Source organism: Telopea speciosissima, chromosome 3 (assembly GCF_018873765.1).
Source record: "Telopea speciosissima isolate NSW1024214 ecotype Mountain lineage chromosome 3, Tspe_v1, whole genome shotgun sequence".
NCBI classification, from domain to species: Eukaryota; Viridiplantae; Streptophyta; class Magnoliopsida; order Proteales; family Proteaceae; genus Telopea; species Telopea speciosissima.
In genome coordinates, this window is record NC_057918.1 from 3340206 (window position 1) to 3363269 (window position 23064).

A 23064-nucleotide genomic window follows, 5' to 3' on the forward strand; every position below is an offset into this window, starting at 1 on the left:
AAGCATTGTCAGTCACCTTGAGCTTCAGGTGATTGAACTTCAATCTCGTGTCGTGGACAATTCGAGAAATAATTTCCTGCTGCTGCTCATGCTTCCCATAATGGATTCTGCTATTTCTCTCAGCCAAAATGCGGTAAAAGGTGGTCGTCAAGCTAAACTTCATCACTAGCTAGGCGGGTTGGGAGCCTTAGAAATCGTTAAGCAGTTAAGTGACCTCTTGGGGCCAACTATTGGCGAGGGGCCTAGTGTAGCCGTTGAGCGCCAAGATTTCTCTCCAAACGGCTGACCCAAAAGAGCAGCAACAGATAAGATGATCTAAAGACTCTATAGGCTCTTGACACAAATTGCAAGACTGGTTAGCTGTGACTCCCCATTTAAGTAGCTTGTCTTTGGTGCTGAGCGCCCCACGCATTGCGAGCCAAGTAATAAAACTATATCTCAGGGTTTGCTGCTTGAACCACACAAGGCTGTGCCACCTAACTGTAGCGAATTTCTGCCGGATACACTCCCAGCCGAAAGCTCTAGAGTATTGGCCCTTAGGTTTATGCCTCTAGACCGGGGTGTCTTGGGGAATGCTTTGGTGAACTTTGAGGTTGGTAATCTAAGTCCAGTGATGGCTTATCAAGGAGTCAACAGGGGGAGTGCCGACACCAGGCCAGGTCCTCAATAAAAGCAGACACTTTATCTTCTTTGGATCTGCCAAGCGCCGAAGAAATAAGGATACCTGGTTGCCAAAGAGGCTAGTTATTAAGCCATGGATAAAACCAAGTAGACAACCTGCAGCCATTATGGATCAGGTAAGTGGTGTGGGGCATTGCAAGAGGGCGAGTAAGGAGGACGGCTTTAAGAATTGGGGAGGCAGACCAGGGGGGCAGTTGATGGACCAAACAGAATCTTTGGCCAACCATTTTAGGTGAACCCAAGAAGCTCATAGGGACGGCTTTTTAGAAACCAGAGTCCAGAGGTGCTTCTGGAGAGCGGCAAAGTTTACATCCGATAGGCGTTTAATGCCAAAGCCTCCTTCCTCATAAGGCTTACAAACATTCTTCCAAGCAACTTTGAGAACTCCTTTATTCTTAGATTCCATTGGTCGATTTTTGACTGGATCAGATCGAGACTGATCCCAATACCAATCCGATCCACTTGTACGGACAAGGGTAAAAGGGCAAAAAAAATTGATTTTTCACAAAAAAAAAATAAAAAAAATTTATCATATTTGCCTGAGCTTGGACAATCCTGATCCGATCTAATACCGAGATTACAAACCTTGGATTCAGATTAAATCCACGGGCATCTAGTGGTGCACTATAGTGCCCGCCTTAAAAGCTCGACACGTGGAAAAAGCATCATCCAACAGTGCTAGCTCGATGCAAGGTGGTTTTCTTTTTTCTTTTCTTTCTTCTCGAGCTCGGCACCATTGGATATTGCATTTTCCACGTGTGAAGCTCTCAGGCCCGCATTACAGTGCACCACCAGATTAGCAATGCAGAGGATTTTTTTCTAGCTCATAGCCCGCGACCTGTTCCAATAGTCCCCTCATGTAATCTTCTTACTCTTCTTCTTACAGATTAGTTACTCCTAGGTCCCACGTATTTTGATTGGGCGTCTGGAAGCTCTAAAAAGTCAAAACGAAAACGAAATGGCGCCATAGCTTCACCATTTGTGTAGCTGTGGACACCAAACAACTCTGTAGTACATGACTATCTCTCTATCTCTTTCTCTCCCTCTCAATTTGAGCTTCCATGGCCTCCGTTTCTCTCTCATCGTTCTGCTTAACCCAAAAACCCTCTTCACTATTCCTCACCTCAACAGATCGATCTCTATTCGCTTCTCACTCTCCCCAATTCAGGTCAGCAAAGAAATTTCCAATTAGGATTTCTGTTTGTAGGGCTGGTCCTGTTTTCTTTCGCAATCTCGATGCTGATGATTTTCGCCATCCTCTTGATAAGCAGGTGATCGAGTCGCTTCATCGTTTATTATTCTTCGAAATTGATAGTTTACCTAACTTTAAGAGACAAGAATTGTATTCGAATTCAATTATTGATGCTTCGTTATATATCTCTGTTTTCATGGATGTACCTGTGATTTATTTGAAGTTTCTGCTAGAGTTTTATCTGTTTATACTTTTATTCGTTATATTTACCATCTTATCAGTTCTTGTTGGCTTTTAGTACAAAAGAACTTCTTCTTATTGAAGCTTTTTTCCCTTCCAGAATACGATGCTTTTGAGGGTGATTCCTGGTCTGGATGAGCTCGTCAAATCTCTGTTAGGTAATAAATATCAAGGCCTTAATTCGCTACTATGAGTATCTGAATTCCGAATATGTCCCTCTTTTAGGCTCCGTGTTGTGTTGTCGCTTATTTCATTATTTAGTTTGGGAAATAAAAAAACAAGTTCCACTTTATCTTGAAAAACACATAATATTTTCTTTATATTCGATTGGGTTGTATGCCGTGTGTTCAGGAATATAACCTAAATTTTCAGTAAAATCCACTAAAACAGTTCATATTTGCATGTCATTGCAGGAACTGTTGCAGAGCAAGTCATGCTTCTGGAGAATATAGGAACATCTGTTCTTGTTGCTCAAAATCAGGTTATTTTTCACTTTTTCAGCTGATAAAGGTGTAAAAGGAATACAAATGTCTCAAATAATTAGGTTATTTCAACTTCTGCTGCAACTCTTTGAATTGTCAAAGTACCACAAGTGGAAATATTTTGTTTGAGAGAGCCATCTGGATGTACACAATTTTGTGAGACTGAGATGGCCATTCAATTTTTTTTTGAAAACTGCCATGTTGGACACACATCTCAGACATGCATGTTAGACACATTTAGAACCCTAGTAGCTTATTGGCAATGAATGCTCTCAATGTTCATCGGAAAAAAAAAGAAAGGGATTTCTTTTCAGATTTTTTCTTCCATCTATGAGTTGCTGAAGCACTCTAACTACAGTTATCTAAAGGATGAGACTCCTCTGAAATGCAGTCTTGTCCACCACTTTCTACAATTAAGGTTTCACAACTAAATTATCTTTGCTGAAAAGTTGGAAAGTGTTGTGGTCGTAAATATTAATGCATCATTTCTCCATTTCATATGATATAGAGGCAATGACCGTGTTGGAACTGTTGTCTTAACTCTATTTCATAAATTCATCTTTGTCCATGAAGCTGTGATTAGGTGTACTCTGACTCAGATGCCAAAAAAATGGAGTGTTTTGGTTGGAAATAATAATGTGTCATTTTTTCCATTTGATTTGACATAGAGGTTCTTATACCTTGGAAATGTTGATCGTTTTTAACCACTGAACTTTATCTTTTCCCAACAATAACAATATCTCATTTGTTTATACCTATAGTCGAATTTACAGTCATTCATGAACCCCAAATATCAAAGCACCCAAAAAGAAGCAAAACAATAAATAAATTAAATATTTTAACAATAAATGAATGTATATAACCCTTCTCTACCGACCTTTGCATCAGTAATCAATCAAGGAAAACCATTTGGGCCCAAAAGATTCTCTAAAAACACCTCAAAACTCTTTGGTTGCAAGAGCTAAATCAAATGAAAGCAATTATCAGCACAATTCTTGGGAAAGATCTTGACTGGTCTTCAAATCCTCTTGTTTCTTTGCATGCGCAACTTAGAATTCAGTTTCTCCTCAACATCAAAGTTTCAGACCAAGGTTCAACTCCCACTCACCTCACTTTAACACCACCCCACACACCCCTCCCCCCCCCCCCCCCCCCACCCCCACCCCCACCTCCAAAAAAAAAAAAGAAAAACACACACACACCAAAGGACTTCTAGGCCAATGGATAAACTTTAGTTTCACTATCCTTTGCTGTTCCCAACAAAATATCTAACAGCAGAATGCATTTAATGTGATTTCTTTTACTTCTTAGGTCATTATATTTATTGTGTATTTTACTGATCTGAAATCCATTATTTGTTTTAGCTCCCTGAGCTCCATCAATTAATGGTTGAAGCTGCGGAAATACTGAATGTTGAGGCTCCTAATCTATATGTTCGCCAAAATCCAGTACCCAATGCATACACTTTAGCTATCAGTGGTAGAAAGCCATTTGTTGTCGTGCATACAAGCCTTGTGGAGCTTCTGACTAGAAGGGAGCTACAGGTGCCCATCTTTTCTATTGTTCTTCCCCCCAACCCCCCCTTTTATTAATCATGTTATTTTTCAACTATCCTTTCTAGCATTCTAAAAGAAAATCACTATTTTAAATGATTACGTGATTAAGTAATCTATTTATGTGATTTTCTTTCTGAATAACTGTAGGAGTTTTCTGTACATCTTAAACTGAAAAAGCAGAAGAAAAGAGAAGTAATCAACAATACATTACTGAATTTTTGGTTTGTCAAACTCCTATGTAGGCTGTTTTGGCCCATGAATTGGGACATTTGAAATGCGATCATGGTGTATGGCTCACTTTTGCAAACATTCTTACGCTTGGAGCATATACCGTTCCTGGTAGGCATTGTATTCATTCAAAATAGAGGTACCAAAATTTGTTGGGTATTGTATTCAATTCAAAAGAGAAGTAGGGAAGGTTGTTTTGCTTCAGTACTATAAATGATAATCACCGTTTATATCTCAAAAAATGCATTTGGGGGTCTTGACCACCATTTGATTGGTCAGACCCACAAGATCTACTCAGTAAAAAGTAGATTGGACCAGATTTAATAACCATTTGTAAAATAGACATTCCCAATTAAGCAAAGAAGTTCAACCCTGTAAACGGTTTCAGACTTTATAGATTATGGTCACTTGTTTAGAGTCTTTATTTTTCAGTTGATAATCTCATAACGGAGAATGATCACAATGATCTGAACGTGCATGTGTTCTTGTATCTTAATATTCCCCTTAAGATGTTACTTATCATATATACTAATACGCGATTCTAGGAAGACCCTGGGGTCAGCTAATCAGCAGAAATCCCGACTGCATTCCGCGCATGATATCCCTTAATTCATTGCCTTCTTCTAAGGAACTATTTTTTATATGAGGCCCAATCCAATTCGGACTCTAAATGGCTTATCCAGGGTCCCCTAGACATTCTCCAATAACAGTTGGAGAAGGTTCTTCCCTGACAAAATATTTCCAGCTTCTGTTTCTTTATCCTGTTAGTTCTTGAACTTATTAAATAACCATGCTACTCTCAGGTCTCGGTGGCTTACTTGCTCAGCGTTTGGAAGAACAGCTCTTTCGCTGGCTTCGAGCTGCAGAACTAACTTGTGACCGTGCAGCCCTTCTTGTTGCTCAAGATCCCAAGGTATACATATATGTACTCTCAAAGATACAAGCTATGCCCATCTTTGATAAACTCCTGTCTTCACTAGTTTAGTAACCTGTTTTCATGTCATGGTCCTACCAAGAGGTGGTTGTTTCTGTTCTGATGAAATTAGCTGGGGGCTGCCCATCACTCTCTGATCAACTCAATGTGGATGCATTCTTGGAGCAAGCTCGATCATATGACAAGGCTTCTTCAAGCCCAATAGGGTGGTATGTAAGGTGCGTAAATGAAATTTCAGAGTCAACATGGTTAATAATTGGATAACTCAGGTCTGAAACTAATAAATTCAGCTCGTTTCAGTAATGCTCAGAATAGGCAGCTATCTCATCCTTTGCCTGTTTTAAGAGCTCGTGAGATTGATGAATGGTCAAGAAGTCAGGAATACATATCCCTTCTAAGACGTGCTACACCAATCAAGTCTGTATAGATCGTGTAAAATTGGGCAAATTTAGGTGCTAAAATTCATAGCAGCATGAATCAGTACAGGTATCATGAAGCTGCATCTTTTCTAGTCTATAGAAATTGATTAAAGAGTTTTGCTTTGTCTCTTACTTCCAGAAGCCATATTTTGTGTTAATCTTTTGCTATAGGAAATTATAAGGTCCTCTTTGGAGGTCAGCAAATTAATTCTTTCCTTCTAGAATAAAGAAGGTGACTGTTAACATGATTGAAATGAGATGCAATTAATCCCATGAACTCCATAAGGTGATGATGTTAGTGCTCAGGATCTTCAGATCAGCCAATTTCTGGCTTAGGATATCTCCTATTCATGAGCTATATCAAAATTTGATCCTGGCACTAAGCATCCACAGACAGCATGTGTTGATAGACCCTTTGCGTCTTTCTTCAAACTATGACATGTCTTATTTATCATTCAGTTTCCTTACCAATTTTGAAATTTGATCTGAACTGGTGTTTTTTCTTCATTTCAGGACTGAATACAATACAGAAGCCAGGCCTTGACAAAATTCATTTTTATTGGTTGGGAAGGCCTTATTATCTCCATCTTATAATCGGATCATCATATAATCTCTTCTTTGCTTATCAGCTTATTTGAACCACCAAGGGAGATGTCTCATCGAAGTTTGAAACTCGGAATATGTTGTAGTACACCATTCTCCTTTGTAGGGATTGTATAATCATGACCTGTGTGTGTTTGCAACATGTAAATTGTAAAAATTGAGTTTGCTGGTGTCATTTTGTCATCCGACTAAAGGCTTTCAAGGTAGGAGATGTGGATATGGTGCTATCTCAGGGTCTGTTGAAATGGGCCCTTGTAATTGAACAAGTTATATTAAACGAGTTTGTCTCATGACAATTTGGTTTGCTGGCTTCTAAAAGTCAATAAGCAGAAGTCCAATGAACATAGTGAGCATGCCCTCGACGTCTCTCTCTACTTATATGTCAACTTTTAGCAGCATTTTACTAACAAAATCTTGAAATGTCAACTTTTTTTGTTTTGTTTTGGGGGCTGGGGGTGGGGGGAGGTGGCGAAGAGGGAAAATTCTTTGAAAGGGTGATGCAAACCACCATTCCTGTGGCTTTCTTTGTTTCTGGGAAAAAGCCACAAGAAAAAGGATTTTTTCTAGTAAAACTGTAAAATCAATATAAGAAAGGGTTAATGTTTCCGTGAGCAGGGAATATTCATGTATGTGAGCGTACGTGAATGATTTACAATTGTTCAGATGAAATCCATTCTGGGGGAATGTTCCATCTAAATGGCTGAGTTGTACATTCACGTACGTCAACATTCACCCCCCACAATGTTTCGCACAACGCCCGCTTAAACTGAAAATGCATGTCCTCACCTGAAACATTGTAGTCCCCTCCAACAAATGTCGTAAATATCCCGCTTATTGGATAAGTTTACCTTTTCTATCCCTCCTTTGCCGGAATCTGCACACGGGTGTTGATGCTGTACCCATATGAAAAATAGAATTTACACGGGCCCATTTTGGCAGGGCTTCCTAAATGGTCCACCATTTTATGTCGTGATAAAATGACAAAACAATTTCAATAAAAGAGTCTAGTGTAAATGTTAATTTTGTCCATGTCAATAGGACTGTGAATGGATTGGCCGATAATATCGCTAAATGGGCCCTAGGGGTGTCAATCGGTCGGGTTCGGTCGGTCTCGGTCGGGCCTAGACGGGCCTCACCAATTTTATAGGCTGCACCGTGTCCGACCGTTTAGGTGTTCGGGCTTGCATTGGGCGGACATGGAACTATTTAATTTCGGTCGGTCGGTGTTCGGTCTTTAATCGGGGCAGCCTTATTCAAGGTAAACGGGTCTTAAACGGGCCTCGGTCGGGCTAGTGACCTATTTAACTCTAAACGGGCACTAAACGGGTACTAAACGGTGTGGGCAGATAATGTCCTCCTAGCATTGCTCAAATTTAAATATTACAAATGCAATAAAATGCACAACTGCCTTGAACACGAGCGTAAATACCAATCTGTCTGGGTTCATTCACTTGTTAGATTCTGGTAGAAGTTAATTAAAGAAGCCACCTTAATTCCAAATGTAATCCTCATTAGATTATAAGACCCCATCATAAAACAAACCCTATGAGGATACGTGTTAGATTGAATCCACAAACAATTACTCAAAGACTAAAATTTTGATTTTGCAAGACTGAATAGAAAAAAGAAAAAAAAGAGGTGGAATTTGGAAGGTTAATTAGGGTTAATGGTTTTTTTTTTGGTAAATAATTAAGGTTAATGGTTACTTAGTCATTTAGGAGGGTTAGGTTACCTAGGTCGTTAGGGAGTTGGAAGTTGGAACGTTTGCGTTTGGGTCTTTTCTCTTTTGGCCGTTTGAACATGGCTGTGCCTTGGGGTTGGGGGTAGAATAGGTAATAATTATCGGGCTTAGGGGGTCGGGTTTAAACGGGGCAAAAGGGTTCGGGCTCGGTCGGGGCTTTAAACGGGCGGGTCGGTCGGGCACCCGACGGTGCCACCTCCAGCACCGGGAACGACCGTTTATAAACGGGTCGGGCTGAAACCCGACATGTTTATTAATCAGGTCGGGCCGGTTCGGTCTTTAAGCGATCGGGTCTGCCGGTGCGGGCTTGGCATTGACACCCCTAATGGGCCCCATCTTATCCTTGGGATGTTTCTCGGAACCCCCTTTTCCATGGGATCTCATGAGTATTGTAACTCTTTTTGTGTTTCGGCAAGATGAATAGATCGTAAACCAAAAAAAAAAAAAAAAAAACCCGAACTGCACTTGGCATTGCGGCATGGAGCCACATGGTAAAATAATATCGAACCAGATTTAGGAATTCCTTAATTCACTCGGGTATCAAATTTCCCACCTCCTCATTCCATTCTGTTATTGGACACATTTGTAAAATTTCTGCGGAGCCATGTGAAACCTACTCAATCTTCATTAAGTTGATAAAAAGCAGTCATTTGCAAAAAAAGCAAGTTTCTGAAGAAATTCTTTAAAGCAGACATCCGCAAAATAGCAAGTTTATGAGGAACCATGTGAAATTCTTTGAAACATCATTATTTTAGATTAAAAATAGTCAATAAGCAAAATAGCAAGTTTTTGCGGAACCATGTGAAGATCTCTCTCAATCACATCATTAATTTAAGTAAAAGCTGGCATTGGTCTTATCAATCAAAAAGAATATTCCCATAATATCCGATTAGCAGTCAACTAAAACAAACTTGACTTCTGTTAAATGAGAAAAACGTTCTCTGGATTGGGATAAAAAAAGGAAATTATTATTTACTCATGTAACCATGATTATAAAGAAGGGGTTTTTTTCATAAAAAAAAAAAAAAAAAAAAAGGGGTTCTTTGAGTAACAGTGTGAAGGAGAGATATAGACCTGGTCTGGGGTACCCTGCCCCCGATAACTTATTAGAGAACCTTTACTTTTTCCTATAATTTTTGGGTTACCTTTAAACTCTTACATCAAGTGGAGGGATGATGTGAAGCTGATATTGGACGGTGGACTCTAGTAGACATGTTCACATCATAAAAAAAAAACAAAAATAGATAAAAACAAGTTTAATTTTATAAAACTAGACAAAATAATGATTCTCCTTCATTCTTCGGCAGTTTTCTTTTAAAAAAATCTTTTTTTATTTCCTCGGTTACTTGGGATAGCAGAGAATGAGGGTGGCTGGGACAAGGGTAGGGTTGCAGGGAAGGGAGAATGTCTAGACGATAAAACAATGACAGGGGTAAAAATATCTAAAAAAATAAGTGTGAGAAGGAGAGACACTATTTTATCTAGTTTTGTAAACCTTAATTTGTTTTTTTTTTTTTTTTTTGGTAACTCAAACATAAGATGGATAGTTTTGTAAATAAAAATCCAAAAGTAACTAATCATGTAATTTTCCCAAAAAAAATCATGAAAACACATGATTGTTTGGTTATTATTAAATTTGTAGTCCAATGTGTCAACCAAACACTTTATTTTTAAAAAATTTATTGGTTTTAAATTAGAATTACATTAGATAGAGAATTTGTTTCTCTCGAAATGCTGCGGAGATCCGCTCATCAAAGGGAATTTAATATGTGTTTTAAATTAAATAGACTCGCACGTTGTGTACATTGGACGGCGAATGATCCAACATCAAATAGAATATAAATATTTAATTGTAATTACATGCTCCCCAGTCCTCATTCCCCACTCCCTACTCGTATTTTTATCTGTTCTATTTTCTCAAGTTTTTCTGATAAAGTGGCGGATTCCACCTGTGTTTGAGCAAGAGTAGAGTGATCATTTCCGCCCCTCTACTAGAGGAATTTGGAAAAAGGGAACAGATAAAGGTCTCACTCCCCAGTTGGGGTTTGGAAAATCGAATCAAGCCAATCTAAATTGAAATCAGTCAAGAAATACCAATACCGATCAATTTTGACCAACCCATGGCATAACCCCAAACAGACTTCTCTGCTCCCCTTCCTCAAGAGCAAGTGGGGAAACCATTGTTAGGAATTAGGATGACTAGTAGTTCTTACTAAACCAAACAGAGGGAAATTGGGAATTGGAATTGCAATCGCAACCACCCACGCTTCAGCCAGGGTTAGCGACTTTCAAAACTAGGGTTGGGTTTTAGGGTTTCGTGATTCTTCTGCGGAAGAACAAAGCTTTCTCGACAGAGAAGGGCTTTTAGAGAAAGGTTGAGATAGAGAGAAAGAGAGAGAGAGATTTACCTGGACGGTGGAGGGACAGCCGCAGGTGATCGTTGAGCTTGAGGTGAGGACGATGACTGCTTGAGCGTTGTAGGTTTCTGCCTTTAGCTTAAGCGAGAGATAAGCCAAAGATCGAAATATCGGGTAAAATTCCCGATAAACATTAAAATAAGAATAAAAGATTTGTAGTTACAAATCACAAATAGGTCGAGAACTATTGTGATTTTTGATTTATTCTAATTTATCATAAATATAAATGAACATTATAAATTATATCAAACACAAGTTAAAATAGAAATTAATAGGATAAATACAAATCCAAATCATACCAAAGAGACCCTAAGTGGTAGATGGGGAATGATTTCATCAGCTATGTGCCTCCTAGCTTTAAACCTTGTCACGGGGTTTGAAAGATCAAACCGGATCAACTGATTCAAGCTGCTAAGTTGGATCGGATCGATCCTATATGGAAACTAGGGTTTCATTTTTTTTTTTGTTAGCAATTAGATTTATTTCTTTTGGAGGGTAGTCCTTATCGGTGAACATTATGGTCTTGATGCAATACAAAACCTCACTATGTTAGTTAGACCGGTTCAGCATCGATAGGCACATATATGATATACCTTGACACAGGTTTTAAGGACAGTTTCCTTATTATGTGTTTGTGATCATGTAAATAGACTTTTAAATTGAGATGATGGTTTGAGTCTTCTTCAATTGTTTAAGAACCTCAATTGATTAGAAACTAAGGTTTAGGAATTTTTTTTTGAGGTCAATTTCCGCTAATTCTGGCTTGTTTGACAGATCCGGAACTCAATCCAGTACGAAAACTAGGGTTTAAAGGGTTTATTCTGGATTGATTCCGGAATCCACCGAACGATCCGTTCCGAATCCGGATTCCAGTTTTTTAAACCTTCCCATCCCCAATCCCGCCTTGCCAGGTGGATACGTAATAACATTTTTAAAGTTAGACTTTGAGTTTTTTGGGTTAAGAAGACTTCGAGTTTGACATCAACACAGAGTGGAAGAACGGTCAGACTTTCTCCATCTATTCTCCTCCACTCCTCTCACGGTTTCTTTTTACAATTATTCTCCTAAATTAGATTAGATCAGATTTTTTTTTTTGTTTTTCTTCCTGATTTTCTCTCAGGAGAATGATTTAATAAACATAGTATAGTCCCTACCTGATATCTCCAGCGGCTTACAGTAGTTGTATCCTGTGTCACTGTCTCGCTTTAAGAACTTTCAGTTTAAGATCAATCGGAGTTTTTCCTATTTAAGGTCTAGGGTTTAGTTGCCCAGAATCTGGACTTTGGGAACTGGAATTCCTCGTATTGGGAGTTCCTCTGTTCACAAAATGGTGTCGCTATTGAAGCCTATACTAATACTCTTCTTCATGATCCATATTGTGAGCTTCTGTTCTGTTGCAGCTCACCGTAATGGAGGAGAAGCGGGAGTGCAGCCACTTTCCAAAATCGATATCCTCAAGACCACCGTTGACCTTCACGATTCCGCGTCTGTTAAGGCTAATCCCGTTGTTCTTGGCTTGGAGGTACTTAGGCTACTTAATTATCTTCTTTTGTATTTTGGACTTTGACTTTCTTTCCAATTTTCTCATTCTACTGTTTCATTGACCCTTCCCTTCTTATGCACTTATTCTTACTAATTTCAGCGACGTAGTGGTCGTAATCCGTAGATATAGTTTTGAATTGTGCTAGATTCACAGATCTGATGTTCTTAATTCTTGCTTAAAGAGGTACCCAGGTAATGGTTAAAGAGGTACCCAGGTAATGGTTTAAATGGTTTTTCATTCGCAGGGAGAAGACACTCAGTGGGTGACTGTGGAAATTGAATGCCCTCACCCATCTGGGAACGATTGGGTTGGAGTTTTTTCTCCTGCAAACTTCAAGTAATGCTCCATATCTGACCATTTTTTTGGCTTTCTTCAGTAACCTTCTTCTATTCAAAATATGATTTGTGATTGCACAAGTTAGTGCTTGGACATATGGAATAAACAACTTGGCCTGTAAAGTGTAAATTTGATCCACTATTCTATTTTAAAGACTAAAATTACAGACATCATCTTCAGTGCTAGGACCCATAGGAGGTATCAGTTTTTGCTTGTTCTTTTATTGTTCCAATGATAATAGGAGCCATTATGCTCTTGCAGTTCTTCAACCTGTTCACCAGGAGCCAGCGACCAGAAAGAACAGACTCCATATATATGCTCTGCACCAATAAAGGTATTTACTATAATGTCACTTGCAATATTGAAATTAGAAGTAGTGAAACATCTCTATGATCTTGTATAAAAGTAATAATTTTGATGGTTGTGTACATTTTCAGTACATGTTTGCAAATTTCTCCAACAATGATTATACAAGGACAGGAAAGACTTCTTTGAGTTTCCAATTGATCAATCAGCGAGCTGACTTCTCCTTTGCATTATTCTCTGGTGGATTGTCAACTGTATGCACCCAACTCTCTTCTCTTCTTGCTTAATATTTAGCTTTGAAACTTGGACATTGAAGTCTCTGCATAAGGCGCTTGTGTACGACGACTGTATTACTTCTTCAAGTGAAGATTATTAAAGAATCCAGATGCCCTACAAGCATGGACTAATTTATATTTTGCTCTTGCAGCCAAAACTTATTGCTGTTTCAAATTTTATATCTTTTTCAAATCCGAAGGCTCCTGTTTATCCACGTCTTGCTCAAGGGAAATCTTGGAACGAAGTAAGTCTATTTCGTTTCATGGCGTTGTCAACAATTTTTGTAGATCTGGGTACAAAAATTAGTGAGTCGAAATCCTAAATTCTAGTTAGTGTGTGAGTGTCTGTTTTCTGGCCAAATTGACCATGATGAATCCTTCTCACGCTCTGTGTGGTGTATTTTTTTTCCTGATCAAATTGACCATTACTAATCTTTCTCTGCTTCCAATTTAATCATGGAGCATGTTCTTTCAATCATTAATATTATTTTTGGTAAGCAATCATTATAATTTAACATTAGTTATCTGCAACCAAATTTAATCCTAAAAATAAATTTATTTTTCAACTAAACTCCTAGTGTTATTTTTTGTCTCTTGAACTCCAGTCTTTCTTATTTGTAGGTACATAGTTATACCGACTCAGGAAGCCTACTTATCAGTTTTTAGTGAGGCTTCTCTGATGACCCTTGGAGTTTTTTTTGGCACTCAATTGCTACTTTGTTTTGCTAGCGGTCCTGTTTAATAAACTTCAGTCGTTGTAGTGTTTACATTGTATTTTCTGTTTCTTGGCAAATTTACTGGATAGCTAGCGGTCCTGATTAGTAAACTTCAGTTATTGCAGTGTTTGCATTGTATTTTCTGTTTATTGGCACATCTACCGGATATTCTTAGAAATAAACTTCGGATTTTCTTTTCTTTTCTTTTGTCAAAAGATGACAGTAACATGGACAAGTGGCTACAATATAAATGAGGCTGTTCCTTTCGTTGAATGGGGCCTGAAAGGAGAATCTCAAGTACGCTCACCAGCTGGAACATTAACATTTCAACAAAACAGCATGTGTGGTATGTTCTTTGTTATCCCCTTTTCATCATATCAACCTTCCCCCCTTCTAATTGGTTATTGTTGATTAGATATGTTCAGAATTCTACTTTGATAATTTCTATAGCATGAATATGAATTTAATCCTACCATTCTTTCATCTTTAACCAATTTAGACACTTGAGAAAAACGTTTGGCTTGATTATTTGCATTTTTAAATCTAATTTCCTTTTTATCATGAAAACATATTAGAAGGGAAGAGAACCAATGACCACCAGGGCCAAACCAAAACTGTGAAAGCCTAGAAATATACATGCCCAGTTGAGATGTGATATGATTGAAGCATGTTTCCTAAGCAGTGCATGCAGAAAGAGAGAGTGAGGTTGGTCCGGGCTAGTACCAATATAGGCTCAACATGCTTTAGGATGAAAGCATGCCATGAGCTCTGGAAGTTTCACTCATGAAAGGTAGCTTTAGCTTTGCTTCCATTGGGTGATCCCGATTCGATCATCGGATGGGCTGTGTCTGTCCACTCCCATTATCAATTCCTATTTGGCATTGCTCCTTTACAAAATCCATCCTTCTAATGGAAATATCCAATCCCAACTGCATCTTTAGATATGGAGTCTGCTCGATTGTTCTTGATTCTTAAGATCACCAATTAGTCAATGAGAGCAGAATGTCATCTGAGAACTCAAATAGACTTGGGTATGTCTCGTACATTGGAACTAGTTTATCCTCTTCTTTCCCTACCCATGGATAAAAACAATTATTCTTAAAATAAACTGTTTGGCAGCTGAATCGGGCTGAAACAATAAAAACTGCTTCCTTTATGTCATGCTATGAGATATAAATGCTAGGAATCAACTTATGTAATAGAGTCGATCCACTAAGGTATTGAGCAGCAGTGTAGCATCAGATCCCAAAGATAGCATGTCCTTTAGCCTTTCAAAAGTTCTGTGAAAAGAATCTCTAAAATATTTCACTTGTCCAATATCTTGCAGATAGTGAAGACACTTTTGAGGTCCATTTCCTCCGTGACCTCCTCCAAACTGCAGTTTACGTTGACTGCATGAGTACCTCCCATAGCTTGTAACACTTTGCATAGAAAGCTCTAAGGTTCTTCCCTGTACAATCTCTGGATCCAAGAACTATTCTCACTGACACTGATGATGCCAGACAGATCTTGTAGGTTGACAGAGCCTGTTTGTGTTATATAACTAGTTTCTAGTTTACCCTGTCCTTGTGTCTTAAAAACCATGTGTTTCTATTTTCTGATTTAATTGATAATATAGCTCGAGAGTAATCTGTCCGAAAAAAGAATCCAAGCTCTCTTTACAATATTTTATTCTGTTTCCGCTACCTGTACTGCTCTAAGTTGCAGTTTTCCTCAGTAGGATTTATGAACCCCTTGGACTTGGCATGACAAAGTTCCCCTTTAACGTTTTTGGCAGGTTCACCTGCACGAACTGTCGGATGGCGTGATCCTGGTTTCATACACACAAGTTTCTTGAAAGATTTATGGCCAAACTCAGTGTATATATCCTAAGAATACATTTTTTTTTCAGATTGAAAAATATTAATACTTTTGTTCCTAAGATATTGATGATGCTTCATTCAGGTACAATTACAAGCTTGGTCATCGGTTGTTCAACGGTTCATATGTTTGGAGCAAGAATTATTCTTTCAAGTCATCTCCTTATCCTGGCCAGGATTCATTACAGCGTGTAATCATATTTGGTGACATGGGAAAGGTAGTACCTAGAAAAACCTGGAAAAATAAGAGTTAATTTTTATGAAGGAAGAATTTAATGTGCATTTAATACAGAATAAGAATTATCTACAGACAGATACTATTTCATGTTGCACATGGAAAGGGATTTGAGAACCTCCAATCTCAAGGGGTGTATCCCACTTAGAACTGTCCTAGGCAAATCAAATCCTTTTGGGCACTTGAAGAAAAACATGTTAAAATCCGGTAAAGAAGTCAATGGAGTGGATGGTTTGAAAAATCTGATTGGTTATATTGGTGGCTTATATCCAACTCCTGGGCCAATTAAATGATGGAATCACCTCCTGGGCAGAAGGGCGACCATTAGTATCCTGTCTATGGGTTCACTAAGCCTGTCCAAAGAAAAAGTAAAATGATAACAGAGAAGAAGAAGGGCAGCCTTTTGACTCTGAGACTCTCAGTTCCTTTGTCTGACCTCATTTCTTCTGGCCTTATTTTCTGGAAAATTCAGCATAAGCTGCAAGAGGAGTCCAACCTTGTGACTTCTCTAGCTCTCATGGTCCCACCTTTGGCCAGAAATGAGCACATCCATATCCAGTATCCTTTATATATCTGATATCTTCTGTCACATGGATCTTAAAACATTTGTAATACTTCAAAAGTATGCTTACTCCTGAAATATGTAGATAGACATGTAAGTTACACTTGGAGGGCCTGTTACAATTTCTTTTTTGCCACTCAGTGTATTAACTAATTTTCTGTCCATTATGATTTGATTTTCTGCAAGTATCAATCCCCTGAGAGACTGACATGCATAACTCTACATTTTACAGGCTGAGCGTGACGGTTCAAATGAGTTTAGCAACTATCAGCCAGGCTCTCTTAATACCACGGACCAGCTCATCAAGGACTTGAACAATTATGACATAGTCTTCCACATTGGAGATATAACGTATGCAAATGGCTACATCTCACAGTGGGATCAATTCACATCACAGGTTGAACCCATTGCATCAACTGTGCCATACATGATTGGAAGGTCTGCTGTGCTAAATCATGTTTTTCCACATTTAGATAGTGTCATTTAGAGCTTTTTTTTTAATATTGTTCCTTCTGGTAACATTTTTGAATTTACTATGCTACAGTGGTAATCATGAACGTGACTGGCCTGGAACGGGCTCCTTCTATAACACTCCAGATTCTGGTGGGGAATGTGGTGTGTTGGCTGAGACCATGTTTTATGTTCCTGCTGAGAATAGGGCAAAGTTCTGGTAAACGCATTTTTCCTTTTTAGCAATTCTAAGCTTAAAAAAAATCTAAGCTGAAATATGGGTTGTTGCAAATTTAAGATTATGAGCTGTCTTATATATATTACAAATGCATTTATTATGTTGTAAAGCTGATCAAGATCATCTGGAATACGACCTATCTTCTATCATGGGATACAGCAGTTTGATATCTTTCACAAGCGTTTAGTGAGTATTACATTAATGATTGATATTTGCTTTCTTAGGTATTCAATGGACTATGGTATGTTTCACTTCTGTATAGCTGACACTGAACATGATTGGAGGGAGGGTTCTGAACAGTACAAGTTCATTGATAGTTGCCTTGCATCAGTGGATAGGAAGAAGCAACCTTGGCTAATTTTCGCTGCTCATCGTGTGCTTGGCTATTCGTCTGACTACTGGTATGGGGTGGAAGGCTCATTCGATGAGCCCATGGGAAGGGAGAGCCTTCAGAAGCTTTGGCAGAAGTACAAGGTTGATATTGCATTTTATGGTCATGTCCATAACTATGAAAGGTCATGCCCCATTTACCAGGTATTCACTGATTGAAAATATAACATGTATATGTGAAACGGTTAGACACATTCTGGATGTGCTTAGATTTATTACATATCTTCATGCTATAGAGCATTCTATGCATTAAATGGATCTACCTTATACACCATCATGCCATAGAGTATGCTATGCATGAAATGGATTTCTTCATCATGTTGCACTGGTCACCATCTAGAATGTTGAGTTTGTGACCAGCCCCTTATGGTTTCACTCTGTTGTATCACCTTTATGTTAGATTAATGATATGGACATCTCCTCCAATCCTCTTTGCTGAATTTATCTTTTTATTTATTTTTTGTGCAGAACCAATGTGTGAACAACGAAAAATCTCATTACTCTGGAACTGTGAATGGCACCATTCATGTGGTCGTTGGTGGGGGAGGCAGCCACCTATCAACATTCGGACAAGTGAAGACCCAGTGGAGTCTCTACCAAGACTATGACTATGGATTTGTGAAGTTGACAGCATTCAACCATTCTTCACTACTCTTTGAGTACAAAAAAAGCAGTGATGGAAATGTCTATGATTCTTTCACCATCTCGAGGGATTACAGGGATGTCTTGGCCTGTGTTCATGATGGTTGTGAACCAACCACCTTGGCCACCTGAATTGACTCTTCATGCAATCTTTCACGTAAATTGTAATTCAGAAAATGTTATGAAGTCCATTGATTATTCAAATTGTATATCACTGATATTAGCAATGTTTATAAGTGAATTAAATTTGAATTAGCACACCTAGAAGAAATTTTAAGAAAAAATGGAAAGAAAGAGCCATCAGTAGCCTTAAACTTACTATCATAAACTATATCTTTGTCCTTGTCATGTTATAGTGCAGCCATACATGCAATCCCTAATAAAAGAGTTCTTATCCCTCTTCCCCAGTGTTGACTGGCCAAGTAATTGTGGCCTTTTCCCTCTTTTTCAGTTTGGTTGAAACCTGTTAAACCTGCTACATAACCACCACAACCTTGAAACTCTTTTTTTTCCTGGTGGGGATGGTGTGGGGTGGGGGAAGGGGAGCCTTTTCCCTCTTTTTCAATTAGGTTGGGGGTGAGGGATGTTGGAGATGTTGAAAGTGTGTCCATCAAATTAATTATTAAATAGTTTGATAATATGTAGATATTCATAGATTTTAACCTAAAAATAGTTCATGGACAAAATTGAGCATTCTATTCATTATCATATGTTTGTATACCATGTACTCAGGATTGGAGAGACATTCCAGATACACAATTATGGAAGTCTGTCCATGATTGGAGATTCGAACACGAAATGGTAAGATGGTGCATTTGTGAATTGGGATACAAGGTCATAAATGACATTTTGAAAGATTCCTTAATCTATATGGATTTCAAACTCGGAATTGGGGTGAAATCATCCTGACAATTCTAATCCCGATCGAAACAAAATCTGATGGAATCAATCCCAAAAACCCTAGAATCAGATCCTATATGAAAACCCTAGGATCTATCTAAGTTTCAGAAGCTCTAGATTCAGCTACTCGAAAACATCTAGAATTGGGATTAATCACAATCGATTCCAACCCGAATCAGCCAATTGGATTGAACTGATTCTGATTTTGAAACCATGCCTTACTCCTTAGTCATGTAACATGTGCAAACAAGAGTTTTAAAAGTGAGAGGGATGAAACTGCAAAGCAAGTTAGATTTGAGAAGCAAAGGGGTGAATATGAAAGTTTTGAAAAGTAGGGATGAATTTGTAATTTTTCAAAGTGCAGGGGTCGACATATCCCGGGAAATAAAACCCCAAAAAGGAGATAGCGGGTGAGATTCATTTCGGCGACTTGCCTTGTTGATGAACGTTGAGACTTGAGACAGCGAATCTAGGCGGGAGAACTGAAGAAGTGCGAGCGACGTAAAGGATGATTCCAGTTGGGTTTCCCCATTTCCATTTCTAGAGAGCTTCTCATGTTCTTTGGCTGTTCAACTTCAATCTTCAGCATCTTCGGTTTGGGGAAAGAAATAGGGAAAAGGAGTAGTAGTAGTAGTAGGTTACTACTCTACTAGGGCATCAATCAGTACCAGATAGTTTTAGTTTTATCGCAATACGATCGTTCCTGCAAAATGGAGCATTCACTCTGGAGCCATTTGCCGCTGCTGGTGAGGTCTAACTCTAAAGAATCAGTCGAGTATATTCTCCAAACCCTCTGGAGGACTCGGAAGACTGGTCTCGATGCTGCCGACCGTGATATCATCAGAGAAATGCTTCAACTTGAGAATGAAACCGACCTTGATCCCGTAATCTCTCACCTTTTCCCAATCGCGTTTGTTGTCGTGTGTTAGCTGTATAGGGCGTTGAAATTGTTATTATCTGCTTCACTGGTTTTAATCTCGAAAGAAACTTTGATTTCTGTCATTCTGTGTGCTTCTACATGGAGCATTTCGATAAAAAAAATATTATTATTCTTCTGGGAACTCTTTTATCTAATTCTGTTGATTTGAGGTAAGAGTGAAATGAACTGTAGAGCTAATTCATTCAGAAATGGTTGGTTGGGTATCATAGACTGTTAATTAATGCCTATAGCAACCGATTTGCTTTGTATGTTGCAGTTCATATTGCCTTTATTTATTTGTTGTTCCCAACATAATTAATCTATATTGCTGAGAAGAAGCGCTCTCTCTGTCATTTCCTTTTCTTTTCTGATTACTGATAAGAAAGATGCATTGTTTGAGGAGACATGTAGAATTATTGCAATTGAAAATGGGTCACAAACAATGTGAGGAAGAAATATCAAGTTCTTTTTAAGTTGACCTTTTAAAATTTTAAAGAGTGTAAGTGAGAATGGAATGCTATTGTAGTTAACCATTGAGTTTGGTAAGGTTCTGTTCATTGAGTTTGGAGTCTATTTGACAAACCACTTGGCCCTTGATTCAAATCATCGGTTGAGTTCATCAGTAGTTTCTAAATAATGCATGAAAACTTCTCCGTAGAACACTTCATGTATATACTTCTTTCTTTTCAGAAAAATATAGCAGATAAAACAGGACCAGAGGGTTATCTTCACATGTTCATTTCTTATTAAGCGTTGTATATTATAATGACTGTAAATATCTAGTTTAATCATTTCACTTGTTCAGTCTCACTGATTTTTTTGGTCCCATTGCAGCTTCTGGTATGCCTCCGTATGCTGATCCGTAAGTGTGTTTACGAAAATGTTAGCAAGGATGAGATTCAAAAGCTATTTCCTGGCGAGGTCTTGCCTGAACTACAAAGACTACTGGTCCTCTTGCTACAAAAGTTCCAAAGGGAGTGGAGGGCTGAGGCTCTTAACGATCAGGTTGAGCAAATAGAATGTTAGAAGGTCATATAATCTAATTCATTATTTGGAGAATTCAATGGGTCTGGATATTTGCCCACACAGGCTGATTAGTGCGCTAGATGTGGTGCCCATGTATGAAACTCTAAGCATTAGGTTGCACCTGATGGATTTTCTGGGCCAATCATTTAAATGATCTGCCTCATCTAGATTACTCCCAGTGATTTGATCCCGAGACTGTTTCTTGTGCCCTTTCATCCTTTTACTTTTTCTGAGTTACTTTTCCTGTGCATGTGGCCTTCATAATTGAATGGATAGTTTGATCGTTTAATTGACATTTTAACTATCTGTGTTGATCATAAAATATACTGAGCATATTAACCACCAACCAATTTATGTCATGGAAATAGCAGATACTAATCCAAAATGATCCTTGGAAGGAGCATTAATAATGTAGTGGGAAAGAGCTTGCTCGATCTTGCTTTTCAGGTTGGTCTCGTTAATGACCTTAGTAGGACACAAGACTGAGCTATATTTTATTTCTCTGTATATCTTATCCAGGTTACTTTGCCTCGGTTAAAGGCAATGACATGGAATATGGCTAATCAAAATGCAGAATCGACAGATCCAGTGGCTGTTATTAATTTAAAGGTATTCGACTACATTGGTGTACTTTTTAATGCAGGCATACTCTTATAAAATTCCCCACACTTTTTATCTACTGTTCTGGTGGCTGTAAAATCCAAATGACCTGGATCAGAAAATTGTGGGCTTTTCAGTAAGAACTTTTGTGATCTGTTTTGCTTATTAATTCTGGTTACACTTTTTGCAGCTTCAGGATGATACACATTCTTTATCAGGAGAGTCAGAGGTCAAGTTTCAATTAGCAAAAGATGCTCTGGATACAATGTTGAAGTCTATGTACTATATAAGAGACCAGTTGTCAGACATGGTAAGGGTAGTTCTTGCTTCTTGGAGTAGACTTGTCAATATGTGATCTAATATTGTAAATATCATCAACCTATTTTGATGATCTTTGCCAGGGGGATGGTTTAAATGGACATTGTCAGCCCCAGGAAACGAGTATGACATAGTTCATTGAGATTTGCCGACTTGAAAAGGTACAGTTTGCCTAGCTACATGATTGGTGTAAAGATCACCAAGTCTTTTGTCAAGGCATCCACAGTTAACAGTTATGGGCTTCCAAATCCAGTAAAGTTGCTGATAATTAGGCTTGTGCTGCAATTCTACTCAATCATCTCACTTTTTTTCTTACTTCATACTCGGTTGATGTACCTATTGTGTTGTCCATGCCATGTAACATCACCAGTCATGTAATATATGACCTGTCTCATTTTCTGATTACACATATTGACTTTCTAGTCTATTGAGCTCATTTTTGTAGGTGCATTTGGTTGTCTTTTTTTTTAAAACTTTTTTGGTAAGTAAATTGATGTTTTCAGTTTGGGACATTACAAATGATATTATAATTTGATGACTAGTAATGATATTATAATTGAAAGAACAGGAACATGGCAAAATTTTAATATTTTATCCAACAGAACTACTCATTACGGAGGAAATATTATAAGGACTGTGAACAAATTGTGAAGGAAAAGAAAAGGGAAAATTCAAATGAAAGGTAGCTAAGCTTACACAGAAACTGATCAGGTCTCATTTCTTTACCCAATAATTTGCATAAACGTAGGGCATATTAATCTTAACTTTGATGGGAGTACCATGGGAAACTTGGGGCCTGCAGGTATTGGAGTGTGTTCCAGGATCAGTGGGTAACATTGTCGGGGTCTTTTCTGATCAATTTGTGTACCAGACCTGTCCGAATGTGGTTGCGGAAGGGAATTCAGGTTTGGTTTTTAGATGGATGTCTTTGAGTGAATATGTCTCATGCAAACTCTCGAGGCTACTTTGGACAGCTAGATCCTTGTGTGACAAAAGGAGCATCTTGTTCCAATGAGGATTGGGGTCTGACAATTTATTGGTGGACTCCTTAGAGAGAGAGAGGATGTACATTGGGGCTGAATGCCTTATTGTGTTCTACCACTGTTTTGTGTCCCAGCTGAACTGCCTGGGAAAAATTCAATTAGCAGCCTTGCAAGGACCAAGTGGTTTTTGGATACATTGTATTTCACTGTTTCTTTGACATGCCATTGTTTTGATGCTTGATTAAAAGAGGATTGGATGAGGCTTCCAGTACA

General features: G+C 38.4%; 3 protein-coding genes across 5 annotated transcripts; all 3 read left to right on the forward strand.

Moving 5' to 3' along the window:
* Positions 1-1689: 1689 nt before the first annotated feature.
* On the forward strand, positions 1690-6541 carry LOC122655917 (protease HtpX homolog). 3 transcript variants are annotated; one of them, XM_043850302.1, is made up of 9 exons: positions 1695-1952; positions 2214-2271; positions 2527-2594; positions 3960-4139; positions 4394-4490; positions 5183-5292; positions 5398-5531; positions 5614-5799; positions 6246-6541. In XM_043850302.1, the coding sequence occupies exons 1-8, from the start codon at positions 1743-1745 to the stop codon at positions 5738-5740; spliced, it is 984 nt and encodes a 327-aa protein (XP_043706237.1). In that variant the 5' UTR covers positions 1695-1742; the 3' UTR covers positions 5741-5799; positions 6246-6541. The 3 variants fall into 3 exon arrangements, with proteins under 3 accessions (XP_043706239.1, XP_043706238.1, XP_043706237.1); XM_043850304.1 differs by lacking the exon at positions 6246-6541 and having other exon boundaries at positions 1690-1952; positions 5396-5531; positions 5614-5737; XM_043850303.1 differs by lacking the exons at positions 2214-2271; positions 2527-2594 and having other exon boundaries at positions 1694-1952.
* A 5334-nt stretch (positions 6542-11875) lies between these two features.
* Positions 11876-18265, forward strand: LOC122655997 (probable inactive purple acid phosphatase 27). The gene is made up of 12 exons (XM_043850410.1): positions 11876-12015; positions 12281-12372; positions 12614-12706; positions 12810-12932; positions 13106-13198; positions 13886-14015; positions 15447-15528; positions 15614-15746; positions 16558-16763; positions 16870-16995; positions 17238-17547; positions 17872-18265. The coding sequence occupies exons 2-12, from the start codon at positions 12316-12318 to the stop codon at positions 18175-18177; spliced, it is 1659 nt and encodes a 552-aa protein (XP_043706345.1). The 5' UTR covers positions 11876-12015; positions 12281-12315; the 3' UTR covers positions 18178-18265.
* Positions 18266-19519: 1254 nt separating this feature from the next.
* Positions 19520-22214, forward strand: LOC122656000 (COMM domain-containing protein 9-like). Its single transcript, XM_043850414.1, has 5 exons — positions 19520-19829; positions 20699-20869; positions 21410-21499; positions 21681-21800; positions 21892-22214. The coding sequence occupies exons 1-5, from the start codon at positions 19656-19658 to the stop codon at positions 21940-21942; spliced, it is 606 nt and encodes a 201-aa protein (XP_043706349.1). The 5' UTR covers positions 19520-19655; the 3' UTR covers positions 21943-22214.
* The last annotated feature ends 850 nt before the right edge of the window (positions 22215-23064 follow it).